The sequence below is a fragment of the Mya arenaria genome, chromosome 14, assembly GCF_026914265.1.
Source record: "Mya arenaria isolate MELC-2E11 chromosome 14, ASM2691426v1".
Taxonomy (NCBI): Eukaryota; Metazoa; Mollusca; class Bivalvia; order Myida; family Myidae; genus Mya; species Mya arenaria.
Genome location: NC_069135.1, coordinates 43335397 through 43353628, shown reverse-complemented (window position 1 = coordinate 43353628; position 18232 = coordinate 43335397). Strand labels below are relative to the sequence as shown.

Genomic DNA, 18232 nt, shown 5'->3' with positions numbered 1-18232 from the left:
ACATTACTTGAGGGACTCACACACCGACAGCGAACGTCAAAAAGTCAGATTTAAACTTACATGTATTTGGAAATTAAAACAACAACAACAACAGCAACAACAACAAAAACAACTTTAATGCATTCGGGCAATTATGCCTGTAGCATACAAACAGTTTACGGCCAAACAGAATGAGATAAAATGTAGCGAGAAGTATAATAATAAAATATTTCCGTTATCAATTTGCTTAAACAAGACATTCATCGAAGTCCGAATGTTTGTTTAACAGATGTAAGAGGGAGTAGTATATATCCAATCGTCAATATCATGAGCTAAATCGTGTTTATATATATATGTACCCAATGACTAGACACCCACGTGCTATTACTGCATTACGTATACATCGACTTTTAGAATATAACGCAATTCTAAAAACGCCATTTGTTTAATTCGATTTATAAACAGACAGACAAACATAATGGTGGCAAATTAACAACATTTTGTTTTTATCTCCAAACTTCTTATTTTCCAGAGCTTGCTCATGTGAACGAAAATGGGTCATTGCTAAAGGATAAGCTTTTGTTAAAGTTGTCGTTGTATCCAGCCTCTGATTTGTTGTACTAAAATAACTCCTTATTTTTGTTTATCAAAATATTTTTCAGCTTTGATATTTGTAATTTGAATATGAAACGGATACTAGTTTTTGTCTGCCCATAGAATATAGACTATGTTTTGAGAAAATCTTGACAAATACCCATTTGCTGACTATCTAAATTAATATTGTTAGAATCACGTTAGTAGCATTCTTAAGTTCAAAGTTCACGACTATCTTATTTATAGAAAAAAATGTTCCTTAAACGTAACTTGTTAATTTCTTCGTGCCTTTAGGTCAGATACCACTAAATAAATTTCCGATATCTTTATAGTCAATATCTTTATAGTCAACTGATCAATTTGCATGCAAGATTACACTGGTTTCTAGTGCTTCATGACCCCCAACACCATATATGGGGAGATCCACTTGTGTACTAAACATTAAACAACGTTAGAAAAAGTTACGTTTCTTTCTAAGAAAAATAAAATTAGTTGAACGTAACCACTGTGTATTCGGTAAAATGACAATATCCGGTGTACGAGGACAAACAATGCGGTGAAAATGTAACAATTAAATGTCGAACAAGTAGGTCCTGCATGTTAGCCTGTTTTTGAAATCACTAACCATTCACTATCAAGACTTATAAATATAAAAGGTAGCAAATGGTCTGAGATGGTATAACCATGCATGCTTTGAATCACAATAATGTCTTAATTAAAAGGAATAAGGCATTTAGCAATTACTAGGTACTTCCGAATTGGTGTAATTTGCCCCTTTATGAAGGCTACGATTACGCTTCTTGTTTTTGTTAGTAGGAAGCAAAACTGAATGGCAGATTCCGAATTTAGACGTGGCAATATCATATCAAATATATATATTCTCCTACACTGAAACAAACACATTTTGTTTTGACTTCACGCTTGTATTTCTTTGAAGAATGATATTCGATATTTGATGTTTCCTTAATTAATGACATCATTTCTTAAATAAATTTATTGATATTTCTCCCAAGCAGTGTGTGCGAATGACACGGGTTAAACTGCTGATGTGCTGTTTTGAAAAACCCACGGATTGAAACAGTGGATTTATCATGTTTATAATACACAACTATGTTCAAATTAACCACCGAAAAGGCACCACTGTCATCAATAGTCCTTAGTATAATAAGACAAGAACACTTGATTTATGACCTTCAAGAAGATTTAAACCTTTTACTAGACACATTATTCCATATATCTGGATCAAATTCTGGCGAGGGGAACTTACATTCCTTAGAATTAGTGTAAATCAACGTCTTATGGAAACTGTTTGCCGCAATGTATCGACCTTGAAAATACGGAGACCTCTAGATTTTGGACAGTGTTTACATTGAGCACATATAATCAGTTCCAAGAGGCACTGAGTGATTTATGGTTTACTGTTGTATCTGGCAATTAACACACACGTATACCAATAAGAAGATAAGGACAGGGCTAAGAGCTAAACATTTACAGTTTCCTTGTCTATATGTATATGATATAGCTTTCATGTGAACTCAGATTATTGCTACTCAAATACTTATGAATGCTATTGTTTTTATAAAAATGGACCCTAAATGACCCTGAGCCACATAAACAAAAACACAGGAAATTGGCCCCTACTGTGACACCGGTGCAGTTAGCAGGATTTGCACAGCAGGGGATTATCATGCCAAAAATTCTTTAAACGAGGCCTTTCAGAAGACCATTTCTTTCTGTGCATTGTTTGTTTTAACAACATTCTTAACATTTTATGAGTTTGCGCGATGATTTTGATTCATATCAATAAATGACGTCTGCACTGGAGAACAAAACTCGTAAAGTGTTGTCAAGCCCGTAAACGACTATTCAAAATAAGAAATATTAGTTAGAAATAACTACATTCGTTGTCAAAATGTACAGTTAAAATATTTCTTCGGTCGATACGTTTTTATTTTCAATTTTATTCATTATAAAAGAGCTTTCAATTGAGAGAATATAAATTAGTAATATTTCTGTCGGTATTTTATAGTGCCAAACACCGGTACCAAGTGACTATAAAACTTTCAATTGATGACGAATTTCTCGACCATTTAATAGTATAATAAAAACTACAGGAACAAGCCTTATAGTTAAATATTCAAATAAAATCCCTGATTAGAAACACAATGTACAGCACTGAGCGAGAGACACGAACGTACTACAACAAACACCATGAACAGACCACGTACGCATCAAAAAAGCTTTACCGATATAGGATGGGATTTCTGCATTGGAACGTTCAGTAAAACTCGAACTCATATTTACACAAATATGAACTGGGGAAAAGCCCTGTACCGAACAAACACTTGGTAGTAAAAACACAGCGTAATAATATCGTTTGGCATGAAAAGTAAACCGGTATAAAGACATCACCAACTGATTTTCGATCTATTCCAGCAATTCAATACCACTGTCAACGCCTAACCCAGACGCTTATATCCCTGTTAGCTCTGTTTCCGATGGGAAATTTCAATCGCGACATGCTGCTTTGCGCAAGGGAACCTTAAATTTCAGCAGAGTCGAGAATATACGTCGCGTTAAGGAATGTCATTAAATTGTTATTCGACGTAATATTTTAAGGATTACCGTTAATTCTGGAATAAATGGAAGGCATCGAGAGATAAACACATTGCTATTCTCGTCCGTTGACATAGCAATGCACGCAAGAATTATTGGAAATAATGTAGCAGGAAAATGAACGCACTGTTATGACTTGCGGGATTTTAATTGACAGTGATTTCATGTAACTGTAACGTATTTTACTAAAGTTTATTATACATATTTTACCACCCGAAAATGTTTAAAGGAAAAAGAAAATTAATTGGACGTGCTGATATAGTAATATAATATAGTAGTGATATAATGTAAAGTAATAACATAATATTGGGATGAATATCAGCCAAGGTTTTTCCTCATATGGAGTTGCCTATGGGAATTTTAATTTGAAGTCTTTTTTAACTGTTAACTCCATTTTTCCTTTTTTAATATCAAGCAGATACCCAATTGATCACTTTCAACTTAATTTCATAGAGAATACATTTCAATATTTAACGAAAACAGTCATGAATACAGAAAATGCGATTTGATAGCACATGTTCCGTCAGAAAACTTTAAAATAATGATGGACTATTACCTCCGTGTAATAAAAACCTTTATGGTTGTCTTTTATTTTCATCAATCAGTCGGAATAGATGATATGAAACTTCGTCTTGACGGAGACATACTATTTGGAGGGCTTTTCCCGATGCACGAAAAAGGTCAGAATGGTGCGAATTGCGGTGATATCAAGCGTGAAAAGGGCATTCAACGTCTGGAAGCGATGTTATGTGCAGTAGACAGCATTAACCGAGACCCAGATATACTACCAGGTTTAAAAATTGGCGTCCACATCTTGGATACTTGTAGTTTTGACACATACGCGTTAGAACAATGTATGGATTTTATCAAAGCCCAAATGACGACCACTGACCTTGCGGATTACAAGTGCAATGACGGTCAGGCTCCAAAGTACATCCAACTGAAGCCTGTTTCTGGTGTGATCGGGGCTGCAGCGAGCACAGTGTCCATTATGGTAGCTAACATTCTCCGTTTATTCAAGGTATGTGTATTAATTTTAAAATGTATAATTTATATAAAGCATGTGCACCATTCTCATTCAAATCGCATAAAAAAGTATCAAAAGTATTTCAGCTCCACTCTTGTTGAAGTAGATGACCGCTAGGGTTCTTCTAAATGAATATTTTTGATCGTCATATAAGTTTTGCCATCACGTGACCCTGATCGTAGAATATAATACCGCGTCGTTGTGTTGTACCAGCACTGCGGTTTCATTGAATATGCCATTTCCTTATTTATATCATTTCCGCATGTGTCATACAATGTTTAATGCTAGCGTAAACAATCGTGTAACACATGTTCTAATACTGCATTCTAGATATAAAAATGAGCGTTTTTCATTGTCATCTGTATGGGGTAAGGGAGCCAAATTGTGTATAGATCGATCTCCTGTATACAACTTCTGTAAGGACGGACAACCGTTAATAAATCTACAATTGATTATTGATTTTACCGGGTCTTTAAAATAAAAAAGGAACCCATAGTATTGTAATTTTACTGCCAAATGAAAGCGAAGCAGAGAAGTCGGTATTTTCCTATTTTCATCTCAGACTAGTTATTACTTGCCTGCTGGAAATCCATTTTTACCGGACCAATAAACAATTATTGAAAGCCCATCATTAGAATAGTTATTTCTTCCACAATTCACTTTAAGTATAGCTCAATGATATTTCACCTTTTCTCTGAATTTTCAAATATTCTTTTTACCTTAATTACCTCCCTGTCCACTAAATAGATTTTCGATCAGCCTGATTAAAAGCGGCGATGTAGAATATATTTGAATTTATATGTGAACGACACAATTGCATAACAAATTTAAAACTAATTTAAATATCATTCCCTCCTTAAAGCCATAGCTTGGCATGATATGTGCATAAAAGTGACCGCCATTTATTTTCATTGGCTGCCTGTATATACCACATGGTTAGTCGACAGGTGATTTACTTTCCGAAAAGTCGCGATTATTTCCAAGCTCATTTTAACACTAATGTAAATATTAATGTAAATTTAAAGCATAAGAAAGACGTCTTACTCGGCTTATTCCAAACTATATATCACATCTGAATGCTATAGGAGGTAGTAGGAGCGCCTCAAATTATTTTCAGATGGAAGATTGTTCTATTGAGATGCTAAAAACCGGAAAAGAAGTCCCTTTAACCATTTTTATTTTTACAAGAATGGCGATACTCATTAACTCAAACATCTGCGTCTTAAAACACTCGTCTTTTTGAACTTTTGAACCTCTTTTCTCGGCAGGAAATACTACTAACCAATTGGCTGTGTGAGTTCATGAATTTTAATGAAAGATCAAAAATATATAACCAATGTCATGCATACACTTGAAAATATGTTCGGGAAATCACAACCCTTATGTCCAGTATTCGCGAGGTAATCCCCTTTATTTGCATGTAAAGACAATATTTGGAAGAAAAGGGAAGCTACTTTATCGTATATTCGGGAATAATATTGTATTGGCCACATCCAATTTATTATTGACTTTGAACGAGTGCGATACATTCGGTTTCGGAGAGCCTTTGTCCGACTTATCGCGCTGACAAGAATGTTTTTCGCAAATGTGTTTAATACTGACTTTATGGCTTTGTTTTAGAACATTTGCTCGTAAAAAATATTTTTATTTCACCATTTATTTTTATTATCTATTCTTGTCTTCAGTCGACGTTGTCATTTGCCATTTGTCATATACATAATATACGTTGAACCATCATTTCAAATCGTTGTATGTATTGTTGCTGAATAGAAAATCTTTTATAAAGACATGAGCTTTTACGTCACGTAAAGATGACAGTGTTATGATACTGTGAATATCATATTCTGGTGTACATATACAATTTGGATATCATCTGTCATATTTTGCATTGTCGGAAGAAAACATTTACGACTAATGATAATTCACTTATAATCGCACCATGTTATTGATAAAAAACACAACATAATATGGAATCATAATGATTACGATATTTTATAGCGCAGATATATTTCCATTTTCGGTAATATCTTTTGACAATCTCAAGTATATTCATTTCCTGAATCTTGGGCATTACCAATCTATACGTGGAATGTATTGATGTGGGTCAACGGTCAGATCAACACGAGCCTAACGCGTAATCATTCAGATTTTTACATACGCAACGTTGTGTATAGCTGATATAATTGTTTGAAATTTGGGAAAAGAAGCTTTGAATGAAAGAAGAACTTCGTAGCATAGCTCAACCCAACCTAAAGACCAGAATGAAATCAAAATATATCTTTGATACATATTGTTTAAATTTACCATTTCTGTGTCCATGCGGTGTCTGTGGATGTGCATCACTCCAGGTACAGGGCTTAATTATTTTTACCTTGTATATCACGTGATTTATTAGCATTAAGAAACCTTAGCAATGTACTTTTCTCATTAACGGATTATTTCGTTATTCCGTTCTAGATGATGTCTTTTGTTCTGTTAGGTCACTAGACGAATCCAATTTAATAAGCATAAATATCATCAGCTTAAGAATCTAACTGTTCAACACATGATGGTAGCGTAATGTGAGGACGATATCAGTTATCAACAACCATTGGACATCTCAATGTAAGAAAGTCGTCCTACCAACAGAAATATATTGATAGGTTTGGTCAGTGTACTCACCTTATTTTCACATAGAGAACCAATTGCATTGCAATATGCATTTTCTATCAGCACGCGATCAAGCCCTGTGTGAATTAAATTGACGGTGCATTCATGCTACTGTAATGTAGTTTTCTAAAAGTTATGTTCCATGCACTTATAGGAACATATTTTTCATTGGGAAAGTATTTTGAAAATGAATAGAAAACTTATATTATTGAATATGCGGTATAATATCCGATTACTTTCCAGTAAGTATTGGCCGAATACTATTGAAATAGAGTGCGTAATGTGTACGTTTATTGACTTAGGAAACGTTTTTGTCAACATAGACGAAATCAAATACGGAAGTTTGTGTAAAAAGTAATGTGAAACTGTTTTTCTTTTCAATCAATAACATGATTATAGGGATTAATATCAGAATAACGTCTTTTCTCATTTGGAGTTGCCAATTGAAAGTTCAATTCAAAATGCCCCGGAGGCATTAATGACATTTTATGTGCCACTATTCTAAATTTTAAATCTTTAAGCCTTTAAATATTCATTTGGCTACTTTGAACTGAATTTAAAGCATTTCAATTTTTTACAAAAAAACAACAACAATTATATAAAATTAGAATGGGTGACTTGATGACACATTCCATTCAAAAATATGTAATACAATCAAGGAATATTTCCAAAGCGTAATAATAACCTTTTTGGTTGTCTTTTATTTTCAACAATCCTCTGGAATAAATGATTTGTAACATAGACGGACGCATAAAAGTTTGCGGTTGTTTATGCAGCAAAAAAGGTCAGAACGGTGAGAATTGCGGCGATATGAAGCGTAAAGCGGGCATTCAACGCCTGGTATATCGCATTAACCGTGACCCAGATAGACAATTACTGGACCTTTACCAATACCTCATTTTTCAGACCCGTGACTTGGGACTGGATTCATTAGTTTATCGAAAAGAGCCAATGTATGCATAACTGAAATGCAGGGATATTGAGATGAATAACTTTTAAGTTTAAACATGGATTTATTGCCAGTCCAAACAATGCATCATTTTGATGTGAAAAAATCTAATTCTATACCCTTAAACATAAATTGACCCCAATGTAATATTATATGACACATAATTGGCTTTATAATAAGAGACCATTGGTTAAACCCACTCCGAATATGGAGATTAGCTTATCCAAGACTTTTAACTTTTAAACTTTAACCATTTGTATTTATTTTGTCACATGATCAGTGCTGAAGTGTATTTTCCGAGAAATGGACATAAAACCGCATGAGTAAAGTCCACCGAGGTTATACACTTGGTCTATAATTCCAAATATATTTTGCTCTTTTAACCTCAAATATATTCAAACTCTATCTGTCTTGTTCTTGGCATGATATGAGGATACTATATAGTGAATTTTATTGGCTATATGTCACAATGGGTAATTACCATGTGATGGAAATTCCCGACTCTTTTTGAGCTATCCATGAACTGCTTACTCTTTTAGATAAATTGCATTGTATGTACCATTTTTTTGCATTTAAAGCATTACCAAGAGATAATATACATATATTCTAATTAAGCATACATGTTTGTTTTGTTGTAAACAAAAAAAACAAACAAACTACTAAACAACTCTATCATAGTATCCCTTCCTTCAAAGGAAATGCCATACCGTTGCTAACTTTAAAAAAACGTAACAAGGAGCTTACTCAAGACAAAACAAGACTAGACAAGACATTACAGATTAGACATTTTATTTGTGATTCACTCAGACTAACAAAGGCATTTATTGTGTCAGCTCATAATTAACGCGACTGAAGCGAACGTTAAATTGACTAGACATCAGATGTTACAACTACAAGAAGAAAAAATGTCAAAAACTTGCATAAATTTGTCATCGTTGTGTACAACGCATTGAATCTTACTTACTGATGTATCACATCGCTTACGACACATGTATCTTTCGCAGTTTTTGCGCATTTGTCTAAATCGAAATTTACTACGGTTGTCTACAACGTAACTCCCAGTAAGTTAAAAGAATAGCGTCGGTACTAACTAATAGATCGCATTGACAATTCTAGGCATGTTTTGAGGAAATACTAATTTGCCGATATTTGGAACATCTGGCCCCAATTTCTCGAAACTTCTTAAGTCCCTTATAACCGGATTAAGCTAAGCTTACTATCTTTGTTTTTCAATTATTTGCGAATTATCTTATATAATAAATACAACAAACCATTTTTCATTTCAATTTATGAATGAATTTTGGCTATTTGAAATAAGCAATTTAAGCCTGTAAAAGTGTTGTGCATAAGAAGTTTCGAGAAATTGGCCCCTTTGACACTTGCGTATCAATCACTCGTATTCGGGAACTATTGAATGATATTTCAGAATAGGAAATAATATACAGTGTCATTCCTTGAGTTTTACTGAATGATGAACAGTATAAAACCAATATTCCACATACTTTAGAAATAAATGTTCAAAGCAACAATCCTTATATCTAATTTCAATCACAACCTACAGCGCTGTAAAGAAAACTTCTTGTATTTCGAGACAACTGTGGAAAGGATATAAGCAGTATAAAGCCATTCTTTATTGTGTAATATGTTTGTACATGCCACATTCAATTAATAACTGACTTTGGATGAATAAATGATGGCGCGATCGATCTGCTTACGGAGAGCCGTTCCCATTCTTATCGACCTTTTAAGAATATAACTTATAGGTAATCTTCTTGACTCACATGCAATTAGTTTATTCTTGTTCTAATTCTAAACATAGAAAGATTCAGCGATTTTAAATTATAGTGGTAATATCTCTCTTTGTTTAGTATTGTTTTTATCGCAATGAAGCAGTTTGTTATATCAGACATATTCAATGCTTTGTTGGCAATAAATGGACAGATACCAACTTCCTGTTATATCACTCGCTGTTTTAGCATTTGCTTGAATACTAAGCAATTATTTAGTTATAAGATGCTTTTTTCACTAAATTTGCTTAAACTTTTTTCAATAAGCGAAAGTTTTATATTAACCAAATTATACGAACTGATGTAACGATTTTACAACCTCAACATCATATAGAGCTACAGTAAATGGGGCAAATCCTCGATTGTCATTTGCCCACGGATATGTGCTAATATCAATATGCGTAAAGGAATGCCATTAAAAAAGTTTTCATGCCATTAGTTAATTGATTCACGCATTTTTCTTTACATGCACGTATATTTGAACATTCTTCAATACCAAAACGTTGTAATGAGGAAATAAAACAACAACAACATAAACTAATAAATTTATATTTTAAGGGCATGGAAGTAGTCTGTGTTTTTCTGCCGGTGTAATTTTAGTTAAAGGCAAACACATTTATTCTCTAATACGGTAATAGAATAAAACGATTTGTATTACAGCCTTGAAATGTACAATGTTCAATAAGCGGTCAATTTCGTGTAACAGATCTAATATCATAATTGAAGTTACTCTCACATCAAATACATTAATACGAGCTCGTATCAGATAAACTTTTCCTCATTGGCGTTCCAATGGAAATTTAAATTCAAAGTGTGTTAGAGCCTCTATAGCCACACCTACGTCTTGAAACCTTCAGTCAATTAACTGTTGTTGTTTTTTAAATTCAATTTCTAGGAAAACTATCATTTGCTTGAACTATTTTACGAAAAGGACAGTAGGAAAGCTGAAAAGGCTACTTGATTCCACACCGTGCCAGAAAGCTTAAATAAAATGATAGCTTTTATGCCAGTGTGTTATTCGCATTAATGGTTGTCTTTCACTTTTATCAAGCAGTCGGACTCGATGATATTAAACTTTGCATTATCCGAGACCCGGACATTTTGCGTGGTTTAAAAATTGGCGTCCATATTCTGGATACTTGTAGTTTTGACACCTGCGCGTTAGAACAATGTTTGGATTTTATCGAAGCCCAAATGCAATACATATACAAAGGAACTTTGTTCTATTGAGTTGCTTAAAAACGAGTAGAAGTCCCTTAAACATTTTTTAGTTTTACATAAATGTTTATTCTCATTTACTCAAACATTTGCGTCTTCAATCGCTGGTATTTTTGAACTGTTGAACTCTCTACTCGATAGGAAAAATACTAACCACCAGGCAGTGTGAGTTCATAAATTCAAATGAAAGACCAACAGTATATCACCAATGATGCATACATTTGAAAACTATGTTCGGAAAACCACAACTCTTATGTTCATTTATCGCGAGGTAATCCCCTTTATTTGCATGTCAATAACTATATGAAAGGAAAGTGGCTTCATAGTTTCTTCGGGAATATTCTTGTATTTGCCACATCCAATTTATAGTTAAATTGGAACAAATACTTGTTACCGAGGTACATTCGTTTTCAGGGAGCCTTTGTTCGACTTATCGCGCTGACAAGCTTTTTCGCAAAGGTGTTTAATACTGACTTTATGACCTTGTTTTAGAACATTTGCTCGTAAAAAACTATTTTTATTTCGCCATTTATTTTTATTATCTATTCTTGTCTTCAGTCGACGTTGTCGTTTGTCATTTGTCATATACATGTACGTTGAATCATCGGTCATATCGTTGTATGTATTGATACTGAATAGAAAATCTTTTATAAAGGTGTGAGCTTTTACGTCACGTAAAGGTGATAGTGTTATGATACTGTGAATATCATATTCTGGTGTACATATATATTTTGAATATCATCTGTCATATTTTACATTGTCGGAAGAAAACATTTACAACTGATGATAATTCAATCATAATTGCACCGTGTAATTAATAAAAAACACAACATAATATGGAATAATAATAATAACGCACTTTTATATATACTTTTATTCCTACATCTCTGAACAGTTTAACATACAATATATACACATACAGTAAAATTCCATCATACTAATAAATATCACTTATTTACAATTTTCTGACATAAGCTACATTCTACACATGTGACAAACAGACTAGTGGTTAATTTTGCCAGTTAAAAAAAATCATCTTTTCTTATGCTATAAAATATAATATTTTGTCAAATCGTTGTATGTATTGATACTGAATAGAATATCTTTTTATAAAGGTGTGAGCTTTGATAAAAAAAAAACATTATATGGAATACTAATGATTACACACTTTTATAGCTCAGATATATTTCCATTTTCGGTAATATCTTTTGAAAGCATATTCATTTCCTGAATCATGGAAATTATTTATCGATATGTGGAATGTATTGTTGTAGAACAGCGGTTATATCAACAAGAGCCTAACACGTTATTATTCAGGTTTCCACACACGCAACGGTGTGTATAACTGATATATTAGTTTGATATTTGGTAAACGAAGCTTTTGAATAAAACAAGAACTTCGTTGCAAAGTTCAACCAAGCCTTAAGATCAGAATGAAATCGAAACATATATATATATATATATATATATATATATATATATATATATATATATATATATATATATATATATTCAAATGAAATTGAATATTAAACATGATGGTAGCGTTTTGTAAGGGCGATATCAGTTATCAACAACGCTTGAACATCTCAGTGTAAGAAAGTCGTCCTTACCAACAGAAATATTTTCATTCAGGTTTGGCCAGTGTACTCACCATTGATCTATACCTATTTGGCCGTACACCAGGGCTGCTGTCATCGTTTCAGCCAGGTGCTAAAATGTTTCAATGAGTGTGGTTTCCATCTGGAAAATCGAAACGGATCCGTTGAAATGTGCATCGCGTCAAGACACGTCATTAAACTGCGTTTCGAAACAATGTTGGAAGGTTTAGAAATCATCAATAAAAAGTGACATTGTTATTTTCGTCCGTTGACAAAGCAATGCACGTAATAAATATTTTAAATCAAGTACAAGGACAATGCCCGCGATCAAGCCTTGCGGGAATTTAATTCAGCGGCCCTGGCCCGCTATCAAGCCTTTCTGGAATTTAATTGACAATGCCTTCATGTTACTGTAATGTAGTTAAGTTGCATGCACTTATAGGAACATTTTTAAATTGGGGAAGTTTTTTGAAAATAAACAGAAACTAATTAATATGCGATAATATGCGATTATTTTCCAGTAAATATTGGCCGATATATATTTAAACAGAGTGCGCAACGTTTACGTGTAATGACAATATAGAAGATTTGCTGCCAACATAGACGAAATCAAATACGGAAGTTTGTGTAAAAAGTAATGTGAAACTGTTTTTTTTCAATCAATAACATGATTATAGGGATTAATATCAGATAACGTATTTTCTCATTTTGGAGTTGCCAATTGAAAGTTCAAAATGCCCCGGAGGCATTAAAGACATTTTGTGTGCTACCATTCTAAGCTTTTGTATCTTGAAGCCTTCAAATATTTATTTGGTTACTTTGAACTTAATTCAAAGCTATTCATTTTTTTTACAAAAACAATTATATAAAAACAGAATGGGTGTCTTGATGGTACATTCCATTCAGAAAAAGACATGTATGTAATATAATCAAGGAATATTTCCAAAGCCTAATTATAACCTTTTTGGTTGTCTTTCATTTTCAAATATCCATTGGAATGAAATCAATAAATGATCTGTAACCTGGATGGACACACAATAGTTGTTTGTTGTTTCTGCAGCAAACAGAGGGCAGAACGGTGCGAATTCCGGCGATATCAAGCGTAAAGGGGACTTTCAACGCCTGGAAGCAACATTGTTTGAAATATATTGCACTAACCGTGACCCAGATAGTTAAGTTTAGTAAATGTATTGCATTATACATACGCCAATATGTCAATGAGTTTACAAATCATAATAGATAATCTGTATACAAATTAGTCTTAGGTCTAAAAAAGAGAATAGAGTATATGTTTCTACTTATAATATATAAAAAAGAACATCGTAATCCAAACGCTTTACACACAAACATTGACAAAGTTCTATCATTAACAGTTTTTTTTATCATCAACTCAATACAATTAAACATATTAGATCTTCTTAAAAAATATGCTTCAAAATATATCATATTAAATTTAGTATTGCGGCATACAATCGACATTCGAGTAAAAAGAGAAATCGTCTTCATGAGGGTTACAAACTAGACAATTTCTTTTATTATAATTATTGCAGTTGGCTTATGCCATCCACCGGTTTCGATGCTCAACATATGATATGGCATTCTACATGAGGGTTACAAACTAGACAATGCGCAAAAGCATGTATCTTAAGCGATGTGATACATCAGTAAGTAAGATTCAATGCGTTGTACATAACGATAACAATTTAATGCAAGTTTTTGACAATTTCCTTTTTTTCCTGTAACATCTGCTGTCTAGACCCTTTAACGTTAGTGATTTTCTTTAACGCAGTTCACTTCATCGCGTTAATTAGGAGCTGAAAACAATAAATGTCTTTGTCAGTCTGAGTGAATCACAAATAAAATGTCTAATCTTTAATGTCTTGTCTGGTCTTGTTTTATCTTGAGTAAGCTCCTAGTTAACGCTAATTTAACGTTAGGAACAGTCTGGCATTTCGTTTTCAAGGAAAAGATATTATGATATACATAGCCGATTTTTGGACCATCTGGTGTCTAGCCCATTTAACACATGCGTTATCAATCAATCGTATTCGGAAACTATTGATTCATGTTTAGAATTCGAAAAAAAATGCAGTGTCATTCCTTGACTTTTACTGAAAGGTAACAGTATAAAACCAATATTCCGCATGCTTTAGAAATAAATGTTCAAAGCAACGGTCCTTATATCTAATTTCAATCACCAACAACAGCGCTGTAAAGAAAACCTCTTGCGTTTTGAGACAACTGTGAAAGGATAAAAGAAGTGAAGCCATTCTTTGTTGTGGAATATTTTTGTACAGGTCAAACACACTTAATAACTGACTTGGGATGAATAAATGATGCCGCGATACATCTGCTTACGGGGAACCGTTCCCTTTTTCATCGCCCTTTCAAGAATATACCTTATTGGTAATCTTATCGACGCACATGCAATAAGTTAATGAAAACAATGAATTTATAGAAAAAGAAAGAGGCAGCGATTTGTTATCAGTGGTAATATCTCTCTCATTTTCTACTGTTGTTTTTATCGTCGGTTTGTTAAATCACACACAATCAAAATTGATAAATTGGCAATAAATGGAAATACAATACATTTGTGTTATATCACTCGCTGTCTTAGCATTTTCTTGAATACTTATAATTAGCTATCGTAGGCCCGTACTCTACTTGGTGAGTCAAATACGCTAGAAATGGAGATATCGATGCTGAAATATGACATGTTTTATATAGTCATAATAAAACAGAAATTGCAAGAACAAGCCCGATTGTGAAGCCATTAAATAAGACGTTGTTTTAAGGCTTAGTATTTGATACTAACCGTCACGAAAGAGTGACACGCAACGTCATTAAACAAGGACAGACTATTCATATGCATTCAAATTTATCTGAATGAATAAATGTTGGTGTTATTTCAAAACAAATATAAATATAATTCGATATATTTTTCCATGAAGAAGTACTTTATTGCAACAAATATCTGAAAAAATATCCCTTCGTAAAACTTGCTTAACTCCTTAAGACACCAAAACAAAGGCTCTTCAATATTAATCCTGTGTTTTACTTTGTGCATTACACATGTACACTAATACATCAGATGGAAACTTATAATATTCTTGCATGCTGTCTTACTAAGACATAAAACATGAAACCACGGATTGTCTCCTTAATTGTTCGAAAGTCTTCCGTTCGCAGTAAATAAAAACATGTTTTGCATGTTCATTTCCACCATAATCAGCGAGCTGCGGTGATTACTTCACAAGAAACACAAAATCAATTGTAATTTAAAGTCATTAACGTCGGTTATTATTTCCGAAAGAAACCGGCTTCTTTGTTTAAAATTGAAAGAAATGGAGACTTGTATTCACAATTTCCTTCATTTTACAACGATGCTAACAGTAAATTGGTTTAAAGGCTTTTGCAAATATGCTTCTTTTTTCACAATCCCAACGTTTATTATGACATTATCTCTCGTTTTTCTTTTTATCCATGTTATATACGGTATGTTATACATGATGGTTTTTTTGTACTAGTTGATATTTATAATTAATTAATTGTAAGGAGATACAGGTGTTCCCAACGTATATATTTAAGTGTTGCTCGTAATGGAAATTGATAACAAGTGACACTCTTTCTGTGTAACACCGTTTATTTACTTTGATACAGATTGAGTATTTGATATTTATTTTGTAATTTGAATATGGTACTATGTTATCACATTATATTTACTAAACTTCGAACCCTTGCATTACATTGTTATTATTATAAACCTCTTTATTTTTATGTTGTACATGGATTTGAGTGAGTAAATGTATTGACTTGACTTGACTTGAAACACAAAGCGTCGTCGCGCTGAAAATTAATACATTTTTACCCTTATATGATTCCCTCATAACTGCTCATACATTATTTTTCAATGAAGCCATGGTCGCTGTTTGGCCATAACATTATACACAAATAATATCATTTATTTTTACTTAGCTCTTCACGTAATATACTAACATTAATAGTCCTTAGAACATTTATACCTAATCCTTGACTAATTATGTCGTACAGCCGCCTAGATTTATTTAATCGGATGTTATGTTTAGTTGCTAGGGAAACTCGTTTTAATCAGCGTACATTAACAGCTCAAGACATGCGCGATGCATTGACTTTGACAACACGGAGACAACTTTTGCAAGGTCTTATGCAATATAAACATAGGTACTATTTAATCACTTTACGAGTTTGATGACACTTTTTGTTCACGTAACGGTAGATGGACATACCATTATAACATATATTATAAAGACCTATTGTTTCTTCATTATTAGTTTGTTTAAATAAAATTTAGTACCAACAGAAACCACGATCGGTGCGTTCTGTAAGAAACGCTTCGATGTCTAAAGAAAAGAAAGTCCTACCAAAGGTCAGAAAGACATTCAGACATTCAAAAAGAATACAATAAAATGGGATACAAGGATTTCTGGTAATTGCTGTTGTCTAAAAATGATCATTTTACAATGGTGGTGTTTAACCTCAACATCATATGAAGCTACAGTAAAGGGGGTAAATCGTCGATTGTCATTTGCCCACGGATATGTGCTAACATCAATATGCGTAAAGGAATGCCATTAAATTGTTATTCGACATCTTGTTGTAAGGCATTAACAAATAGAGACATTATTACCGTCGTCCGTTGACATAGCAATGCACGCAAGAAATATGGAAAATAATGTACCAGGAAAATGAATTCAATGAAAAGGCTCGCGGGAATTAAATTGTCGATAATTTCATTTACTAGTAACTGAAACGTAGTGCACAATTTCGAGAATGGTTTAACGATTATTTCATGCCATTCGTTTCTTGATTTATGCATTTTATTTTAGATTCACGTATATTTGAATATGTTTCGATACGAAAACATAATCAAGAGGAAATAAACAACAACAACAACAACAACAACAACAACAACAACAACAACAACAATATAAGCTAATAAATCTATATCCTAAGTGCATGGCAGTGGCCTGTGTTTTTCTTCCATTGTAATTTTAGTTAATGGCAAACTCATTTGATTTAAATACTGTAGTAGAATAAGACGATTTGTCTTACAACCTTGAAATGTATAATGTTCAATAACCGGTTAATTTCGTGTAACAGAGCGAATATCATTATTGAAGTTACCCTCACATCAAAAACATTAATGTCAGATAAAGCTTTTTCGCATGGGAATTAAAATTTAAAGTGTTTCAGAGTCTCTAATGCCACTAATGCATCTTGAAACCTTCAGTCAATTAACTGTTTTTGTTTTTTAAATTCAATTTCTAGGAAAAATATCATTTGCTTTAAATATTTTACGAAAAGGACAGTAGGAAAGCTGAAAAGGCTTTTTGATTCCACACTGTGTCAGATGGCTTAAATAGCTTTCATGCCAGTGTGTTATTCGCATTAATGGTTGTCTTTCACTTTTATCAAGCAGTGGAATAGATGATTTTAAACTTCGTCTTGACGGAGATATACTATTTGGTGGGTTGTTCCCGATGCAAGAAAAAGGTCAGTACGGTGTGAATTGAATCTGTACAAATAAATAGAACACGGCCCGTATATAAATGGAGTGTAAAAGAAAACACGTGAACATGGTCTTATTGAATCGAATGCCTATACTTATGTATGCAAACCTCGGAATGTGTAAATACGAAGACGCGTACCATGTCGCAGAGCGAAAGTACGAGAATGCTCCTATATATACTACTCTCTATACTACTCCCTATACTAGTCTTTTCTACTCTTGCCTTTGAATTATTGAACTATATTACGTGCAATTAATTGAAGC

General features: G+C 33.1%; 1 protein-coding gene across 1 annotated transcript in view; it reads left to right on the top strand.

The window, feature by feature from the left end:
- Nucleotides 1-3817: 3817 nt before the first annotated feature.
- The window catches only part of LOC128217800 (metabotropic glutamate receptor 8-like), a 91237-nt gene continuing 76822 nt past the window's right edge, over nt 3818-18232 (top strand). Inside the window, exon 1 of the mRNA XM_052925195.1 lies at nt 3818-4210. Coding sequence (XP_052781155.1) covers nt 3857-4210 — 354 coding nt within the window. The 5' untranslated portion in view covers nt 3818-3856. The remainder of the gene's footprint in view (nt 4211-18232) is intronic.